The sequence below is a fragment of the Candida dubliniensis genome, chromosome 1 (assembly GCF_000026945.1).
Source record: "Candida dubliniensis CD36 chromosome 1, complete sequence".
NCBI lineage: Eukaryota > Fungi > Ascomycota > Pichiomycetes > Serinales > Debaryomycetaceae > Candida > Candida dubliniensis.
Window position 1 is genome coordinate 2,548,133 of NC_012860.1, and position 20,225 is coordinate 2,568,357.

Consider the following 20,225-nt stretch of genomic DNA (forward strand, 5'->3'; position numbering starts at 1 on the left):
CTGATGGAGAATAATCTCGTTTGCGAAATAATCACCACCCCTAAAGATGACAGTTACTTATCATCACTATAGCATTTCCAAAAACTTGAACAAATTTCAAACACTTCTATAAAACCATTATTCAAAGCCACAATAGAGTATAAAGTCAGAAGCAAATACTTTAAGAGAAAGTACTTTGTGACTTCAATCTATACAAATTTTGATGGGTGTTTTGTTTTGCCAAGATCCCCACATGGCAGGAACGTGATCGTAGTAAGGAAGAGAACTGCAGTAACAGATACAAGACGAACAATCGGCGAGAAAACTTATTATCCTATGACCCTTATATCGTATACTTTCTGTCTCTCTCGTTTACCCAAAAAAAGTAACGAGATTTCATGTGAAAAATTATTTTGTTTGTGTAACACCTCCACGTGATCTTAGATCATCTCAGAAGACATCAATACCTCAATAGTTAAAACATGTCCCACGAGTCCTAAAAATCAAACAACAATGCCGAAATACATAGTAAAGGAACATCCCATCATTGTTTGTCTTTATAGTTAACAGCGGTTAAGCATTATTGAAATACCCAAAAAAAAGAAAGAGAATAGTAATAGTAAATCCTATCTTTAACTGTGGCCCGCATCGAGTCAAACTTTTGAAAAATTTTTTGACTTACTGTATTTGACTTGTAAACATCTTACTCAACACATTTATTGTAGACTTTTGTTACAAAATTTTTTATAAAAAGAAATCTCTTTCCCAAATTCGTTCATTGGGTTTTTTTTTTTTTTTTTCAATTCTATTTTTTTTGAAAAATCTCTTCTTTAATTTTCAATATTCAATTAAAAGAAAATCACCCTATTCAACCATGACTACTTCCAAGGAAACTTTCCTTTTTACTTCTGAATCCGTTGGTGAAGGTCACCCAGATAAGATTTGTGACCAAGTCTCCGATGCCATTTTGGATGCTTGTTTAGCTGTTGATCCATTGTCAAAAGTTGCTTGTGAAACTGCTGCCAAAACCGGTATGATTATGGTTTTCGGTGAAATTACCACTAAAGCTCAATTGGATTACCAAAAAATCATCAGAGACACCATTAAACACATTGGTTACGACGATTCTGAAAAGGGTTTTGATTACAAGACATGTAATGTTTTAGTTGCAATTGAACAACAATCTCCAGATATTGCTCAAGGTTTACATTACGAAAAAGCTTTGGAAGAATTGGGTGCTGGTGATCAAGGTATTATGTTTGGTTATGCCACCGATGAAACCGATGAAAAATTGCCATTGACCATTTTATTGGCCCACAAATTGAATGCTGCCTTGGCCTCTGCTAGAAGATCAGGTGCCTTACCGTGGTTGAGACCTGACACAAAGAGTCAGGTAACAGTCGAGTATACCAAGGAAGGCAACAGTATTCGCCCATCACGAGTGGATACCATTGTTATCTCTACTCAGCACGCCGAGGAAATTTCCACTGAAGATTTAAGAAAAGAGATCATGGAACATATCATCAAGAAAGTTATTCCAGAGCATTTATTAGACGATAAGACTATCTATCACATTCAGCCATCAGGCAGATTCGTTATTGGTGGTCCACAAGGTGATGCTGGCTTAACCGGTAGAAAAATTATAGTCGATACATATGGCGGTTGGGGAGCTCATGGTGGTGGTGCTTTTTCTGGTAAAGATTTCTCCAAGGTGGATCGTTCTGCTGCTTATGCTGCTCGTTGGGTAGCTAAATCATTGGTTACTGCTGGTTTAGCCAAACGGGCTTTGGTCCAGTTCTCCTATGCTATTGGTGTTGCTGAGCCATTGTCTATCAATGTTGATACTTACAACACCTCCGAATATACATCGGATCAGTTGGTTGCTATCATCCGTGCTAATTTTGACTTGCGTCCTGGTGTTATTGTTAAGGAGTTAGATTTGGCTCGTCCTATTTATTTCAAAACTGCTTCTTATGGACATTTTACAAACCAAGAGAATCCTTGGGAGCAACCTAAGAAATTAAAATTTTAAAAATTGTAAAAATCCATAATAGATTATTTTAATAAAAATTATTTGTTTGTTCTTAGAAGTATAGACAGATATTTAGCAATTTACAAGACTGGTGATAAGAGAAAAACTGGCCGGTAGTCAACTCTTTCGCGCGAAGCAGTATTGCGGGTGGGGACCTACTAATAAAAACGCTTCTAAAATATTAACTACAATAAACACAAACTTATCTAATCCTTATAATCTATCGGCACGTTACAGCCCTCATCACTCAACGAATTGAAATATTTGTAATAAAATATGATAGCAAACACAATGCCAATGGCACTACCGAAACCAACATCGAAAAAATGATGACGATAATCTTGAGTTCTACTCAATGCAATATAAGCTGCCACTAAAATGGGTAATCCTGCTATTACAATGTAACCGACCAGTTTACGTCTTTGAATCAATTTAAATTGTCCCACCAACCATAATGACAAATATAATAATCCTGCAAATGCCATTGAAGAATGTCCTGAAGGAGTTGATTTTAATCCATCCGATAGATACATTGGACCCAATGGTGAAGTACAAACTTCAATTCCCACCAATTTATTTTCTGGAGTTCCCTTCTGTGGCCCACATCGTTCTAAAAAATCTGGTCGAGGATTACTTATCCAACATTTTAACACGTCTGTCAATACTGAAGTGACACAAACACTTAACCATAGTCCTAAACAGGATACTTGTAAAATATGTAATTTTTCAAAATTGGATTCTCCTAGGTATAATGAAATCAAACATATTATAAGAGTCGGGATTAACACTGAATACAAATACAATTGGTTATCGGTTACTTGTTCTTGAGTTGCAAACGGATGAGAGATTGTTGGGTCATTGATATAAAATTGACGTGAGAATGGTTGAGCTACTTCCGTTACTTGGAAAAAAATTATAACTAAAAGGATAACAACGATCCAATCGGGAATGAATTTTTTAAACTTGGAAGAATTGAAGTAGACTTGGGGCATTGAGAGGGTATTGTGAAAACTTTTACTGAGAGTCCAAGACCAAGTCAAATCTTGTTGAGTTTCTTTTTTTGTTAGATCTTTTTTGGACGCGTGGTGTTGACAATCTGGCATATTGATCCATAGAGATAAGTAAAAAATAGAAGCATGTTGAAATCTGTTTCAATGTACCACTATAGTTGATTGACAGCCTAGGTACTACTTTATAAATAGCAAGAAAAGGATATTACAAAAGTGCTATCAGAAGAAGTTCTAGTTCTCTCCACTGGAACACGAAATACAGAAATACTTCTTATGACTATATATCCTATAACCACTTAAAAGAAACAAAAATAAAAACAAAAATATTCTTAATCCAATAGCTGGTAGAGATCTAACAAGTACCACGATAAGACTTTTTATTCTTCCCGGATTTGTGATTATCCTTCTTGTGTTTTTCTTCTTTGGCTTCAGAAACACCACCAGAGGCAATAGCAGCCAATAACTTATGAATTCTTTCTCTATTTTCAACATCAGTGTGCTCACCACTTGTTGAAACATAATCAGTAATGGAATCAGCAGCTTTGATCAAAAGTTCGGTAGCATCAGTGATGTCTTGAATTAATCTCTCCAACAAATTCAAAGATAACGAGTTACGAACAACAACTCTCAAAATCTCCTTGTCGTTCTCAGATGGAGGCAAGTGGTAGTTTGGAATAATATAACCTCTTTTTCTTAACAATGTTGACAACAATTCTTGAGGCAATTCAGGGTACTTGTCTCTAAACTCTTTGGAGAATCTGAATGCAACTACAGGCAAACCAGGCTTGAAATCTTCATTAATAGTATAAAGCTTAGAATCCAAATGTTTGTCATCGACTTCTCTAGTGAATTGAGCTTTTCTTTCTGATTCACTCAATTTATGGTGAATAACCGAGACAACCTCAAAATATTTACTTTCCTCCAAAAATTCCGACAACAACCTAGCATTGGTCATGCACCCATCAAAGATTTTGGCATACCCTTGTCTGCCTAAAGTTAAAAAGTTGTAGTATTGGGTAATGACAGGGAAACCAGGTCTAGAGAAATTTAAGCCAAATGTTTCTTCAACACCACCGAGATAATCCAAACTAAAACGCAACTCTTTGGGCAACAAATCAGCATCTTTCCAGATCACCCAACCCAAACCAACAGAAGTCAACCCAAACTTGTGACCAGAGGTATTAATCGAATCAACTCTAGAGACAGCAAAATCCCATTTCAAATGGGGGAAAATAAATGGTGCAACAAATCCACCCGATGCTCCATCAACATGAATTCTGATATCCAATCCACGTTCTTTTTCAACTTCATCTAATAATTTCGAAATTTCTTCAACAGGCTCAAATGCACCAGTAAAGGTAGATCCCATAATTACAAAAATGCCAATTGTGTTTTCATCAATATTTTCCTTGATTTTGGAAACATCAATCAAATGACCAGATTCTTCGGTGACAGGAATTAATCTGTTTTCTACATCAAAATAACAAGCAAATTTTTCCAAGGCGACTTGAGCACATGTAGCCATCAAGATATTTGGATTGGCAGTAGATTTACCTTCAGCTTTTCTTTTCAATTGCCATCTTTTCTTCAAAGCCAATCCAGCTAACATTATAGCTTCAGATGAACCAGTTGTGGCTGTACCAATAGAATTAGTTACTCGGTTACCAGTTACATTATCTACTTTCCCAGGGGCACCCCACAAGTTGCTTAAAATAGATATACATCTGGTTTGTATATCTATCAAGCTTGGGTACTCGTCGTTATCCGCCAAGTTTTTGGTTAAGTTATCTTCGATTAATTTCAAAGATGTACCATCAACATAGGTGTTAACGAACGAGGCCAAATTCAATGTGGGGACCCCATCAAGAGATAATTCTTGGGAAAGATATTTATAAATCAATTGTTCATTTGATGAGTTTTGTGGGATTTCAAATTGAGGAATGTTCTTGTGGGAATCAAATGCATCAATGAATTGATCTTTACGCAATTGGGCTTGTGGAGTTTTCTTCAAAATTTGCGTTTCCAATCTCAATGCATCAATGTGTTTACTTAAAACCATATTTGTATAAATTGTTGTTTTTTTATGTTGTTGAAATGATGAATGAATGAATGAATGAATGAATGGAACAGTCAATCAATTGAGTTGTGGTAATTAAAAAAAAAAAAAAATTTAAAGCCTTATTTATATGTATTCATTTCACCACCACTCCTGGATGGGCACAAATTAAATTATTGGTGTTTCCCGTCCATTGTCTTTGATTGCTCTAGCATCATTTAGCTCTACTATCTAAACAACTTTTCTATAGAGACAAGTAAAAATTAAACAAGTGTTAAGATCTGTTTAATGTAGAAAAATTCATCTCTTACTACATAATATTGTATAACTAGTTTCTCTAATGACAGTCTAGTTACTACCTTATAAGTAGTAACAGAACATGTCATGACATAAAGTGTGAACAGAAAGATTTCTAGTTTTCTTTACTGCAAAAGAAATAAATCAATACCACTGACATATCCCGCGCGTTCTTTCGTTTAAGATTTCAGTTAATGAGCTCACTAAAACTACAATAAAAATAATTAGCTTAGAGATAGTTTTAACAACAAAAAAAGGACACCAACGTTTAATGATTCCGTATTTGGAAACATGGCACAAGAGTCTTATAGTAGTCCTTACAAACAAACAATAATGCTATTAATAATCAGATCACATCGACCATCGAAACTTGCACCATTTACGGCTTAAGAGAATGAAGAAAAAGTTCTTATTGTTTTGTGGTTGCAACAAACAATACAACTAATGCACGATGTAAAATAGTTCATGTATGCACACACGCACAATAGCAGGTAAAATGTCAATTTAGTATGAATTGCATCTAACGTAAATTAATTAAAAAGATAAGAAACGTGGGCCCCTCCTCACTCATATTTGCCCTCGTGCTGTAATAATAATTACTGAAAATCACACTATTGGTCTTGTTATAGGACGACAATACATATGCACTTTAATTGAACAGAGTTGTTATTTGTCGTAATATATTGTATACATGAGGAAAAGTTTTGATTTGAATTTATCAAGAAATTATAATGACAGCTTAGATTGGAAATGAAAAAGTTGATTTGATTTGTAAAGCTCGTAGAAGTTTGATAAGCAATAAGTAATCACAAAAAAAAAATTGAAATTGTTGATTTTTCTGAATTGCCATATTTCATTTTTTCTTGGTCAGATTTGAAGCCTATTTTTTTTTTTCTTGGATTATTATTAACACTCGTGTGAATACTTACCAAATATATCCAGCCTAGTTTAGTTCGGGTTTGTCCTTATGATATTCGTAACTGTAAGTGTTATATAGTTTGTTCTATAGACAAGGTCTAGAAAGAGATTTTATTGTAACATTAATATATTTCGAGTTTTACACATTCAAGCAATATTGTAAGCTCAGTCAAATATCTTCAATCATAATGATTGTTTTGAAAGAACTTCTTCTATTGTAGACCATCACTTCTGATGAATCTCAAGGATAATTCTGATTAAAAACATGTATAGATGATTGACAAATAGAAATTAAAGAGTGTCTCACAAAAGACTAGAGACGGAAAATGGAAAAACATGAATGAACTCATTAACATGAAAGAAGAGGAGGAGAGGAGGGTCGTGCAAAAAGTAGTGGTGTGGTTAATAAAACTAGAGCACGTGTATGATGAGGATGGCTGCTCCTTAGCATTATTTTTTAAAAGAAAACAAAAAAAAACAAAAAGAAATAGAAACTAGAACAGGCACACGTGGGGACCTTGACACAAAATGATATGCATAACTTTGTGCCGTCTTGCATTTTTACAGATTAGATATTTGAGGGCAATTACTGAAAAAAAAAAAAAAAAAAAAAGAATCCAGATATCTTCATCTACAATCAACAGTTTCTTCAACTGTTAGAGATCCTGCAACAAAACAAAGTAATTCATGTTACAACCCCCTTAAATATTAGTATTTTTTTCTTAGTATTTTCGTTCAATACCAAGACTTTGGAACCCTTTGACATCCAAGAAAAAAAAAAACAGCAGAAGTTTGACATGAAGAAGCAATCTAAGGTGAAGAAACAGAAGAAAAATATGTAACAGAAATCAGATGAATATAATAGTCAATTTCTTTTTAATTGAGCAAGATTTTTTCTTGTTGTGGGTTTACTAGTCAGTTAGATTATTGATATCCACTTAGCGTAGGTAATGCCGATAATAATAATAATAATCACAATATTCCCAACAGTTCTGGTCTTACTTTAAGATTCAATTCTAAACACTACCAAAACTTTAATTAGAGTTTACCATATACAAGCCTATTTTGATAATCTACTTCAGCGTGGATTTGTATTTCTCAAGCCAGCCAATTGCTAACCAATGTTTTCACCAGATCAACTTTGTTTTACGTTTGAACAATTTCATTTCAATTGTTTGTATTTGTTTATTGAGAGGTTAAATTCTTTACTGGTTTCCCAACAATCTAAATTGAACCAAAGTATCCTAACCCACCTTCTATTCTTTATTAGCTGAATTAAACTACATTTGCAACAATAACACCTTATTGTATCTGGTACTTCTCATCCTATAACTAAAAAAAAAAACGAATCAGCCATTTGAGCAAGCCGGTTTATCGGTCAACCTAACCGACATTGTTTTCCAAGCCTTTTTTTACGAAAAAGACGAGTTTTAAACAATCCAAAAACAAATTCAAAAACGTTAACTCGTTTTCACGGCTCCACCTAGATCTCCAAATATTCTGGGTTTGTCCTGGTCTTTTCTTGCACATTAATCGTTACTGTCCCAAGTATTGCCCGAATCATAACGATTTGCAACCGAGTTTTATCGTTTTACCTAGATTCTCATACGGCATTAAAATATTGTTTGCTTTCACTAAAACACGGAAAAGATGGTTTGTCAACTAAAAACTAAGAATTACATAAAATTGTAAAGCATAAAACTAAAACTTTCTATTAAATAATAATAAAGAAAGATTATCTCGTTTGTATATTAGATTGTTGTACACATGGGCAATTACTTGGATTGGCTAATTATTTTAAACAACAAAAAGGAATTAATAATTAAAACGTTGCCATTCTAGTTTTAAATACTACTTTTCAACTCTACATGAACTTATTACATGTTATTATAACATTCTGATTTAGTCATGTATATTATTAACCTACCATATTTGGTTCTGTTGTTCTTTACTTTTTGAAGAGTAAGATATAAGTATAACCTTGTATATGTCAATCAATTATAAAAATATCTCTCGTTACATAACCTCTCATTATTATTAGTGATTCCCTTTAATAATCCGTTTCATCAGTTAATATATTTGACATAGCTATCAGAGAGGAATCAAGTTGTTTATTCTCAACTTCTCTAGATTTTCAGTTGTTTTTTACAGGTTATAAAAATATTCCCAAAAGCAGCAAAAACCAAAAAAAAATAATAAAAATTTGAGACCCAGAATTACACAAAATTAATTATAGTTTTTCTCTAAAATTAATTACACAAAATGATAATTCATTTGAAAGTATCACCAAGAAAAACGCAGCCTTCATTAAAAACTCTCTTATGAATAAATTCATCCCTAAAATCAAATCTTCCCAAAAAAAAAAAAGAAATCTTTTGCATATCTCGTTATATATATATGTATATATATACATACATACATACTTCAAATTAGAATATATAAATATTTGAAACAATTCCTTGTTTATTGAAAATTTTTCTAATTCTTCTTCTTCTTCTTCTTCTCTTTTTCTTTAAGGACTATTTCAGTATCTCAATTGTTAATTCATTTTATTCTCCTTCATATTTATTTACTCATTGGATTTCCTTCCTATATCCATTCCTCCCCTTTTTTTACCATACTACATTTAGAAAGAATATCATAGTTCATTAAAGATGGTTGCTGAAATTCAAGCTCACACTAATGAAGTGGCTCAAGGTGGTGGTAAAACTGCTTTCAAAGATTATTTAGGTAAATTTGCCGATGTCGAAGATCCTTTAGAAAGAAGAAGATTGGCTTTAGAAGAAATCGATAAAGCTGGTTTCGGATGGACTCAAGTTAAAATGATTTTGATTGCTGGTGTAGGTTTCATGACTGATTCTTACGATATTTTTGCTATTAATTTGTCGATGAATATGTTGCAATACGTTTACTGGAATGGTACTATCCCAGATTCTACTACTACTTTGATCAAGGTTTCTACTTCTGTTGGTACTGTTATTGGACAAATCAGTTTTGGTTCTATTGCCGATAAAGTCGGTCGTAAAAAGATTTATGGTTTGGAATTGATTATTATGATTTTTGCTACCCTTTTCCAATGTACTTTGGGTACTTCCCCTGCTATCAACTTTGTCGCCATTTTCTCAACCGTAAGAATTTTAATGGGTATTGGTATTGGTGGTGATTATCCATTGTCTTCTATTATCTCATCAGAATTCTCTACTACTAAATGGAGAGGTGCTATTATGGCTGCTGTCTTCTCCAATCAAGGTCTTGGTCAAGTGTTTGCCGGTATTGTTGCCATGATTTGTGTTGCTGGTTACAAAGACGATTTGATCATTGCCAACAAAGGATCTGAATGTGTTGGTAAATGTAGAAAAGCCGCTGATCAAATGTGGAGAATTATTGTTGGGTTTGGTTGTGTTCCAGGTTGTATTGCCTTATACTATAGATTGACCATTGCTGAATCTCCAAGATACTCCCTTGACGTCAATGAACATGATGATCTTGAAAAAGTTGCTGACGCTGAAGCTGCCATTGATGTGCATGCCCAAGAAATTGCCCCACCAAAAGCCTCTTTCAAAGATTTCTGGTCTCATTTCGGTCAATGGAGATATGGTAAGATCTTGTTGGGTACTGCTGGTTCTTGGTTCATGTTAGATGTTGCCTACTATGGTTTAGGTTTGAACACGACTACCATCTTACAAACTATTGGTTACGCTGGTCAAGATAATGTTTATGAAAAATTGTACAATTCTGCTGCTGGTAATTTGATTTTAGTTTGTGCTGGTTCCTTGCCAGGTTACTGGGTCTCTGCTGCTACCATCGATACTGTTGGTAGAAAACCAATTCAATTGGGTGGTTTCATCTTGTTGACCATTATCTTATGTATCATGGGTTTCGGTTACCACAAGATTGGTGATCATGGTTTGTTGGGTTTGTTCGTCATTGCTCAATTCTTCCAAAATTTCGGTCCAAACACTACTACTTTTATTGTTCCAGGTGAATGTTTCCCAACTAGATACAGATCCACTGCTCATGGTTTATCTGCTGCCGCTGGTAAAGTTGGTGCCATTATTGCTCAAACTTGTATTGGTACTTTGGTTAACCACGGTTGTTCTAAAGAAAAGAAGAACTGTTTCTTACCTCATGTTTTGGAAATCTTTGCCTTGTTCATGTTGCTTGGTATTGGTTTCACTTTATTGATTCCAGAAACCGCTAGAAGAACTTTAGAAGAAATTTCTGAAACTTGTCATGGTGAAGTTGATACCACTAAATTGGGTAGAGATAGATTTGCCACACAAGAAGAACCATATGACTCTGAAGAGCTCAAAAACTAATTTCATTTCTGTCTGATTTTTTTTTTTGTTTAATTTAATTTAATTGTATATTTTTTCACTTTATTATAAGTTTTGAATAGAGAAGTTTAATTTGTATTTCGTAATAAAGGTTTGGTTTAAAAAGAATTGTAATGAGTGTATGTGATCGAGTTGTAAATGATATAATTTTTAAAAAAACCATTAAGATTTACTTTATATTTTGTTTATCTCATGTATATTGCTTTTGACCTACATCTATTTCAACACAAAAATGCAAAAAAAAAAAAAAAAAATGAGCAAAATATTGAAGACGTGAAGCAAGAAACGTGGGTGTTTTGTAATTAAACGTTTATGCTAATGTTCAGAAGTTTCTGTTTTATATTTGCTCCCTCCACCGAATCTGTTGATGGAAACGTTTGAACCATCTCCTATCTGATTTGCTATGTAGTTTCACATAGAGAGGGGGTATTCGCATACCATGTGCTAACAAGGTTGATATCGTAAAGATGTTAATGCAGGAATTTCATTAAAATAGTTAATATACTATCAATAAATTAGCTAATCGTGTCTACCAAAGTAGTCGGAATAACATTTGTATAAGACTAAAGACGCGTCTATACTTCAATATTCCAATAGTTATCACGAATATACCGAGACTTCATACTGTAAGGGTTTAAATCTAAGAATATCACAACTAACAATATAATAATGAAACTTATATTATAACTATTTAATCTACAAGAGTTAAAACTGTACAATTGGCATACATGTTAACTCTATCTATACTTGAACCAGGTTCACGAACAACATTTTCTTCCTCTTTGAATCCCAAGTTCTTGAAAACTTTCAAGTACCAAGGTTTTGTACTTGCTGATCTGAGCATTACTCTACCCCCTGGGGCAAGGCACCTTTTCAAAGCAGTAATCTCGTTAATTGCATCTCTACCATTTGGGTCAAACCAATCCATATGGTCCATGATAATAGCAATGGTAATTGATTTTTCTTTCAATCTACCAAAGACTTCATTTAAAGTGTCAGTGTGGATTCTAAGATTGTCAATTGGAGATGAGCCACCAGCAGCAACAGCAGCAGGAGTATCACTAGATAATCTATTAAATCCTTTTGTAGTTAAATAATCAGGACAATTGTTCTTGGTGTATCTTCCCATCATACATAAATAGTAAAAATAGTTATCATTGGAAATCAATGATCTTTTAATAATAGGATCCAAAGTATCAACAACATATTTAATAACCGATGGTCCCATTAATGCTGCTTGGTTAGCAGGAACACCTAAAGCTTTCCATAAAAACATTGGGTTACCAACAAGCAATGAACCAACTACAGGATTAAACAAAGTAGGTTTCAAATGTTCATTCCAAATTCTCAATTGTTCCTCCATAGTTGTTGCAGCACAAAGTTCTTCAACGTATTTACTAACACCACAAACTTTGAAAACATATCTTGACAATCTTAATGCCCATCTGGAAAACCCAGTATCATAGAGACCTTTACCCGAAAAGGTTTTAGGTCCTTTATCCATCCAATATTGGAAAGCATTAGAAGACATGTGTGGGGCCAATGTATCAATCAAAATTTCATTGAAATTATCAATCTTACCTTCACCAAACATTGACCAAATTTGCTCTTGAGAAAGACATCTAAAACTGGCCAATTTCAATTCTAACAAATGGTTTTGGCATGGATTAAGATCAACAGCATGGATTTTCTTAGGTGGTGTTGGTAAACTAGCATAACTCAAAATATTGTCACCAGCTGAAGTAATAGCCAAAACAGTATCATCACTAGTGAAATTCAAAAGTTTATTATCTTCGCGAGGATCTTCCCAAGTGAAAGCATAAATATATTGGTTTTTAAACTGTTCATATAATGGGTTCATTTCATCATAGTAAACTCTCCAATACTCCTTTTGATAGTACATTGATGGGTAAGGTAAATTTTTCTGTAAGTTGATTAAAGCAGCTTCATGGCCTTTAGAAATTGGAATATCTTCAAGCTGATTAGCAATTGGAGTTGTGGTTGGAGCAAGATAAGGGGATTCAGTGGCTAAACAATTCAATCTTTCCAATATGGTGTGTGATTTTGATTTATCACAACCAATCCAGATATAATATGGGATTTTACCCAAGGCTTTGTTATATGAATTCAAAGACTTAACGGTACCAAATTTATACTCCAAATAGTTTCTTCTTGAAGAATCCAAAAACACTTTGTCGGCTTCAAACCAAATTCTCCAAAAGTTACGTAATATCCAAGGAATATCTCTGTTTACCAACCCACCAACAGTATTGATACGACCCATTGAAGTGTCACTGCTTTGAATACCAAAATCAACAGTGGCAATAATACCTTCCATGTCTAATTTAGAAACTGCATTATCGATAGCAGCATTGAAAGTTGGAATCATTGATAATGAATAGGAAAACGTGATTAAATCAGCACTATCATAATCAATAGTAAAATCACAGGCGTCTGCAACTAATACATGCACATTTGTCCATTCATGTGCTTCAAATCTTTTTCTAGCAACTTCACACAATGATGGGGAAAGATCGACCAAATATACTGCCTTAAAATTCTCAGATATCTTACTAATTTCATTCATGAATTCAATGTTGGAACCAGTTCCACCACCAATATCAATCCAAATAAGATCTTTCTTCTTTGGTAAATGAGAAATAGCCAATCTAAGACATTCTTTTCTTCCTTTCAATAAAAACTCTCTTGTGTTGTCGTAAATATGAGCTTGGTTTTTGTAGAATGATTCTAAAGATTGTTGTTGATTCTTGTTTGGACCTTTGGTCTTTTTTTGAATCAAAGGTTTGATGAAGCAAGCCCAACAAAACACCAAAATTGAGTTAATGGTCCTGTTGACTTTGGCAGAAAAGAAAACTGCCCCACATAAAACAGAAAATGAAGTGAATAAATAAAGTTTAGAAACTTCCGAGGGAAACAAATCAACTATGAATTCTGACATGTTGAAGAAAAGTATATAGTAAACTTGTAGTGTTTCAAGCGGCTGCAAAAGCAAAAATAGAAAGAATGAGAAATGAACAAAAAAATATAAAATATGAAAACTTTTAAACAAAGTACAACAAGAATAAAACAATTTCTTCTGAAAAAGTTTTTGGTTAATGGGTTGCTATTGAAGTATTTATATAGTTTTTAAAATTTAGTGTATGTTATTTTTGTTGGAAAGGAGAGGATTTGTTTAATCATAACCCAAGACGAGTTGTTATTTCAAACAATCTGGAAAATTTCATTATCACAAAAGTCTAAAAAAAAATAAGAAGAAAGAAGGAAAATTCTTAAATAGGTACGTGTGGATCAATATCACCACGTTTTATTATAAAACAAAAAAGTACAAGACAAGAAAGTTAACTATCAAAAGAGGTAAAAAGGAAGAAGAAGAAGAAATAATAAATGCGAGTGACAATTCAGAAATCCCAAACAAAACTATTTGAAAAGTGAACCCGTGGGCCTTTCTTTATCAACAACCACAGATTTTATTTACACCCACACGACTGTCTAACTTCTAGTACTATAATTCATCTTCACAATATTCGTGGTTGTTCTAGTTTTTGGACTTCTTCTAGGCCAAGCACGTTTTCCTCCCCATTAAATATTCACCATTCAATCAGAGGTTGCAATTGTTTTCTTTTTCTTTAAAAAAAAAAAAAAACCAAGTCTTGTATTTGCACATGCGTTTGAGTCAATTGTTAATGTAGTTTGGCAGTTGTTGTTGTATACCTAACCGTAAACTTATTTTGTTGGAGAAGTTTAAACTATCTCAACAATTTCACTGATTTGTCTTGTAAGTCGAATTGCAAATTCACTTTTATTGTCAAGTGATACTCGGAAATTGATTGGGGTATTATTAGTCAAGACAGAACACTACAACTACTACCCCCATCAATATCAATTATAACTACAAATACAAAACATCTTTTAATTATTGTGCTTATATATATATATATGTCTATTCTGTTGTTAGTCTAAAAAAGTTTCAATAAAACATAGTCTGGATTTAATTTCCCAACAAAATAATCAACCCAAGAATGTTAATTAAATTTAAACAATAGTTATGAAATCCTTTCTCCAATTAAGCTTTCAATTAGTATTGTTCCATTCTACTCCACAATGATTTTCCTTTTCACTTTTTTTCCATAAAAAAAGAAAAAGAAAAACTTTCAAGGCTGCTTAGTCTTTCGAAAATCTTTCTTGCAACTTTATTCATCTTTCTTTTTACCTAATTCAGTATCCTGTCGCCCATACATTACAACAACACCAAAAGTATAGTATACACAACAACCCCATTTTTTTAAAAAAAAAACAGACTAAAACATTTGACCAACAGTTGGAATCAGGATGATTATTTCTTATACTTCTCCACCAACTCCACATCTTCATCCTCCAATCTTCTTAACAAATAATCAATTTCGACTTTTTTGGTTAATGGAATAATCCAATCCTTATATAATTTTGCAATTACTTCTGGTTTCACTTTGCTTTGTACATTTTGTCCAAATTTCAATGATGGATCAACTCCATAACTTTCAGCCTTGACAATCAATCTTTCCAAGATTTTCTGTTCCACTGCACTATTAGTAATTGAATTTTCAATTCCCTTAACATCTTTATCCAAAATCAACTTGATATATAATGGTTTATCACTTTGATACTTTGCTTCTGCTACAAATTTACCAAAATGGATTCTTCTTGAAATAGCTTGTAAACATTCAATGTCACAAGTAGATGCCGAACCCAAATTTTCCTTTTGATCTCCTTCTCCACAACTCACTTGCGGCACAATTTCTTCAACATAAAATTTCATTATTTCTGAATTCACGTTAATCTCATCAGAATACTTGGCCAATATTTTAGGATAATTAATTGGTGGTAAAATTGGGGTTTTCAATTGGTCTGGGAAAAATGGAGTTTCATCTGGTGCTTCATAACGTCTAATTTGAGAATGGGCAATTTCCATTTGTAATAAGGCCCATTCTAAAAAAGTTCCATCAAAGTTGGGGATATTATATTTATTCTTTTCATAAACTGATGGTGAGCTGAAAAATTGAGATCTTTCGATTAAATCAAACACAATAGTATCTTCCATCCTCACTAATGCTTGACGAATGTTGGAAAGATCAAGTACAGTTTCTGGTTTCATAAAGTCCATGATCGGTTAGTTTATTTCTGTTGGTATTGCAATAGCTTTAATGTGGAGGGTATTCCAATATTGGTTTGGAAAAAAAAAAAAATATTTTGAAAATTTGAACGAGATTTTTTTTTTTTTTTGTTGGTCTGTTATCTGTCTTTTCAATTTTTAGCAATTCTTGCCTATCATCGTTTTTTCTTTCTTCCTTTATGCATTTGTCCCCGGAATAGGAAAATGGCATAAAGACACAAAGTTATTGACGAAAACATATATTATGAATATATACTAATGTACCTAAACCATTCAACGATTATTGCTGTTGTCCTCCTTATCCCATATATCTACTCTTTTCCTGGCAAACCTTGTCAATAGTTCGTGATCGCTAGGCTCTGGCTCTTTTCCTTCCCCTTCTTCTCTTTTCAGTTTGATAGTACTTCTTCGATTTATCAAAAACCTTCTGAGTTTATCGGCATCACTGTAACCTTCACCATAATTATCATAACTTTCATTCAAATCCTTCATGGATTTCATATTCAAACGATGAGTCTCTAGTAAATACTGGTTTGTTTTATCAATGGCATTCATTATTTGTAATCCAAACCCCAATACACCAACAGCAATAACCCCAAATAAGATTTTATACTTATTTTTCTCTAATTCTTCCTTTGTTGGTGGAGGTCTGTTGTATTTCATTTGATAATAATCTTGCCATGTACTAGCCAGCCAAAATTGTTCATCATTTTCAAAATTATATCTTGTTCTATGAGCATGGGCTCTTCTATAAGCTTCAAAATTCTCTTTACTCCATTGCCCTCCATCTCCAGAATATCTTCCTTGTTGATCCCATGACGTGGTTTGATACCGATTATATGCGGTTCTACGTCTGGGATTTTTCAATATATCATAGGCTTCTTGGATCATATCAAATCTTTTTCTCTTCATTTCTGGGGTCATTTCACCACCCTTATATAGGATGGAAAGTGACGTATCCGGATGATATATCTTGACTAACGCTAAATATTTCCTTTTGAGAACTTTATTTAGCTCTAATGTAGACATCCCCATATCTTTAGAAGTTAATCCAAATATCTCATATGCCGAGGGCTTGGCGGACTTTGGCCATTCATGAAGATGAAACCGTTTATGATGATCTATTGGCTCTTGTGATGCTGTGGCATAATGAGCCTTGTTTATAGCTGTATTGCAATTTATTGTTGCCGCAATTCGCTTTTGCAAAAGAGACAACATTAGGGTTGAAATGGTGGTGAGCTGATTTAGAAAAAGTATGGTGTTTAAGATAAGCCATTCAAAAAAAAAAAAAAAAATTGTTAGGAAAAATAGTTTGAATCTGTCAACTATTCATCAATTTAGAGTGCGAAAGTCGGGGTTTGATTTCACACAAAAGTAGCAATAAGAACATCGCTCGTTGTAGGAAACCCTGTCCTGTTCTACATTTGCATTGTGATTTATAGTCTCTTTGAAAAGTAGTCAGGCGTTTCAACCTATGCTTGCAAGATTTTGAACTATTGAGAAGAACACTGCTTTTCTATGGCTGGGACAGGTATTGAAAATATTATTGCAACATATTTGCGCAAAAGTTCTATTCAAATTGGATTGAATACTTCAGTGATTTAGTGGAGAGATATTTCATATAATACACTTCTATTATCTACATGGCCTGTATTTTTTATAGGATGGGTAAATATTTTGTATATAACTGGGTAGCACTAATTTTGTAGAAAAAAGCAACCAATTTAGAATGAAATTAAAAACAGTTCAATTTAAAATACCGACAAATGAAACGATAACCATTCTATATATTTTCCAGTCACAGTTTATTAACGGGCATGCACTTAATAACTGTGCTCTTGTGATATTTTGCAGCAGTTGTCGTATTCCATAGATAACGATCTTTCCTGTTAAGAGTGTTATTAGAGATGTTTTTTTTTACACCACCTGCTGCGATTACTAATACATTTTGATAAACATGTCATTTCATTTCATTACATTAACCACTATTTAAAATCTCTATACTGACCTCACATTACTGTCTTTGGTTTGAAGCCTGTAATTTAAATTATAGAGGGGAGGCAAAGAAAATGAGCTAACCTCGGTAGTAGGTTTGCTTTCAGCAAACACTGGTGATAATGTAGGACTTGGGTATGGAATATGCACTTTTGGCTGTGCAACAGCTGGAGTTGTAGCTTCCGGTTGAGATTGTAGTAAGTAATTGATATCACATTTCTTGGGCCTTATTATTGGACTCATTTGTGGTTTCACTACCGTGGATTGTTGTGGTTGTTGTTGTGGTTTGACATTCTTAGTTTTGAAAGTGTTTGGATCTGGCCAACAACAATCCAAAAAGTTTCTGGTACAAGCTTGACATTTGCCATTCACCTTATCTTCGTCACACTTTTTCTTTCTCTTTCGACAAGTCAAGCAACCAGTTTTCGTTCTACGCTTGATTTGGCTCTCGTCACGTTTTGGTTTGGCTATTTTTTTTGTGGTTGCGACAGTGGAAGCCTTTTTGGAACATGCATTAGTTGCTTTTGGTTTCAATGAAATATTCAACACCTTTTGATATGATCTATAACTCAACTCCATCTTTAATAATACCGTATTTGATGAAAGAAAGACAAAGTGAAAAGTTGAAAAATTTTTTTTTTCATTAAGCATGGTTTTTAAAACATAGGATGTTACTAAATGTATAGTTTCTGTTTATGGTTGTAAATGGTAATAGTCATTTGATTAACCGCTCGTTTTCAATTGCGATTTGTGGAAAAACATTTGCTAAAATGGCAACTCACACAGAACAAAAATATGTTTTCGGAAGGTGACACCACAGAACTAAGCGAAAATGGCAAAAAAAAACTTCATCAGAAAAAATGAAATTGAGTGCCATTTGACGCGCTACCATAAGGGCATACATTTACCCTTTTCTTTTTTCTTTTTTCTTTTTTCTTTTTCCATGTCAAACTCGATTTATTTCGCGCCTCATCACTGAAGTTGCAATTATACATTTTTAAGTTTGGCATTCGTTCTGGAAAACTTTCTACAACAAAATATTGCCTTGCCATACACAAAATCAAAAACTTAATACTTAACTAAACATTTACCCTAAATAGGTTTGATTGCACTCAAGGCATCAGCTAAATCACCAGGAGTATAATCTTCTTTGTTCAAGTCTTCCAAGTTCAGGATTGGACGCTCACCTAACACTGAAATTCTGTAAGCATGTCTAACCTCACCTTCTTCAGTATCAAAAGTAGCAGTATGGGACACTCCACTGTTGTGGAACAAAGCAACCTTTTTTCTTTCCCCACGTTCCCAGTTTACTCTCAATTGCAAATCCAGACTCTTTTCAATATGGTTATGCAAGAAATCCAACAAGTAATCTGATTCTTCTTTCTTTAACTCAACAATTCTACGTCCAAAAGCCTTGTTGACGTATAAAGATTTTTCTCCAGTGACAGGGTCCAATCTTATCAATGGGTGAATGTTTGAGACAGCTTTTCTTCTCTCAACACCACCTTGGTGTGCTGAATTTGCAGCTTGATCTTCTGAAGTGTGCAACACATGCAAGCCATCCAATCGTTTTTGGAATGCTGGCGATAATCTATTGTAAGCTTCAACTGTATCAACAAAAACAGTATCACCACCATCACCACTCTCTAACACCTGGAAAAGAGTAAATCTCAGAGGAGTGATTTCATAGGAAACATCACTATGGAATCCAACACTTGTGGTACGATGGGCAAAAACTCTTTCCAATTCCCCCTTTTCTGGTCTTCTGTAGGTAATATGCAACTCTGGATGGCCACGAGGAGAGCCGAAACTTGGATGAATGTGTAATCTCCCAAAATATTTACCAAATTCAACAGCAAAACCAGGACCTTTGTCTGCGAAATCTTGATCGTTGAACAATAACACTTTTCTTTGTGCCAAAAGTAAAGCCAATTCGTCTTTCCCTTTATCATTCAATTGTGATAATTGAACACCATCGATTTCAGAACCGAATTTTGGTGTAATTCTTTTGATTTTATGTGATCCATCTTTGGGAAACAAGTTTGGGAAAGAAGGATCAGCTCTTGAACCAGGATCAATGTACCTTTCAAATTTCAACGGAGGTAATTTATGACTTGGATCCCAGGATGGCAAAAAATCTGGATACTTTGCTTGTTCTCTGTTACGTTTGTTAATCACCAATACACCGTCTGCATCAACTTCATCAAAATCTTTATTGAAATGAATATCTGAATTACCAAATCGTTGTGCCATGTTTATGTAGTAGGAATATGTTATAGATATATTAGTCAAGTTTTTTAATTTGTTATTTGAAAACTATTCAGATTATCAGGGAAGAGAAACTACAGCATTATTTATATAAATTGGCAATAAGCATAGTCAATAGGTAAGATTACACACCTTAATCCACACCGCATGGTAAATGTATGAA

The 20,225-nt window shown here is 33.6% G+C and overlaps 9 protein-coding genes across 9 annotated transcripts; 2 read left to right on the forward strand and 7 right to left on the reverse strand. All coding sequences in view use genetic code 12, as the record gives it.

Moving 5' to 3' along the window:
- Positions 1–853: 853 nt before the first annotated feature.
- CD36_10740 (S-adenosylmethionine synthetase, putative) lies at positions 854–2,011 on the forward strand (the record flags this gene model as incomplete). The annotated part of the gene is made up of 1 exon (XM_002417671.1): positions 854–2,011. The coding sequence occupies one exon, from the start codon at positions 854–856 to the stop codon at positions 2,009–2,011; it is 1,158 nt and encodes a 385-aa protein (XP_002417716.1).
- A 206-nt stretch (positions 2,012–2,217) lies between these two features.
- On the reverse strand, positions 2,218–3,003 carry CD36_10750 (diacylglycerol pyrophosphate phosphatase 1, putative; the record flags this gene model as incomplete). The annotated part of the gene is made up of 1 exon (XM_002417672.1): positions 2,218–3,003. The coding sequence occupies one exon, from the start codon at positions 3,001–3,003 to the stop codon at positions 2,218–2,220; it is 786 nt and encodes a 261-aa protein (XP_002417717.1).
- A 370-nt stretch (positions 3,004–3,373) lies between these two features.
- Positions 3,374–5,080, reverse strand: CD36_10760 (glutamate decarboxylase, putative; the record flags this gene model as incomplete). The annotated part of the gene is made up of 1 exon (XM_002417673.1): positions 3,374–5,080. One exon carries the CDS (start codon positions 5,078–5,080, stop codon positions 3,374–3,376), a length of 1,707 nt encoding a protein of 568 aa, XP_002417718.1.
- A 3,866-nt stretch (positions 5,081–8,946) lies between these two features.
- Positions 8,947–10,611, forward strand: CD36_10770 ((inorganic) phosphate transporter, putative; the record flags this gene model as incomplete). Its single annotated transcript, XM_002417674.1, has 1 exon — positions 8,947–10,611. The coding sequence occupies one exon, from the start codon at positions 8,947–8,949 to the stop codon at positions 10,609–10,611; it is 1,665 nt and encodes a 554-aa protein (XP_002417719.1).
- Positions 10,612–11,320: 709 nt separating this feature from the next.
- Positions 11,321–13,588, reverse strand: CD36_10780 (betaine lipid synthetase, putative; the record flags this gene model as incomplete). Its single annotated transcript, XM_002417675.1, has 1 exon — positions 11,321–13,588. One exon carries the CDS (start codon positions 13,586–13,588, stop codon positions 11,321–11,323), a length of 2,268 nt encoding a protein of 755 aa, XP_002417720.1.
- A 1,395-nt stretch (positions 13,589–14,983) lies between these two features.
- On the reverse strand, positions 14,984–15,790 carry CD36_10790 (chorismate mutase, putative; the record flags this gene model as incomplete). The annotated part of the gene is made up of 1 exon (XM_002417676.1): positions 14,984–15,790. One exon carries the CDS (start codon positions 15,788–15,790, stop codon positions 14,984–14,986), a length of 807 nt encoding a protein of 268 aa, XP_002417721.1.
- A 282-nt stretch (positions 15,791–16,072) lies between these two features.
- CD36_10800 (DNAJ-like HSP40 co-chaperone, putative) lies at positions 16,073–17,017 on the reverse strand (the record flags this gene model as incomplete). The annotated part of the gene is made up of 1 exon (XM_002417677.1): positions 16,073–17,017. One exon carries the CDS (start codon positions 17,015–17,017, stop codon positions 16,073–16,075), a length of 945 nt encoding a protein of 314 aa, XP_002417722.1.
- Positions 17,018–17,797: 780 nt separating this feature from the next.
- Positions 17,798–18,373, reverse strand: CD36_10810 (zinc cluster transcription factor, putative; the record flags this gene model as incomplete). Its single annotated transcript, XM_002417678.1, has 1 exon — positions 17,798–18,373. One exon carries the CDS (start codon positions 18,371–18,373, stop codon positions 17,798–17,800), a length of 576 nt encoding a protein of 191 aa, XP_002417723.1.
- Positions 18,374–18,886: 513 nt separating this feature from the next.
- CD36_10820 ((taurine catabolic) dioxygenase, putative) lies at positions 18,887–20,047 on the reverse strand (the record flags this gene model as incomplete). Its single annotated transcript, XM_002417679.1, has 1 exon — positions 18,887–20,047. The coding sequence occupies one exon, from the start codon at positions 20,045–20,047 to the stop codon at positions 18,887–18,889; it is 1,161 nt and encodes a 386-aa protein (XP_002417724.1).
- Positions 20,048–20,225: the final 178 nt, after the last annotated feature.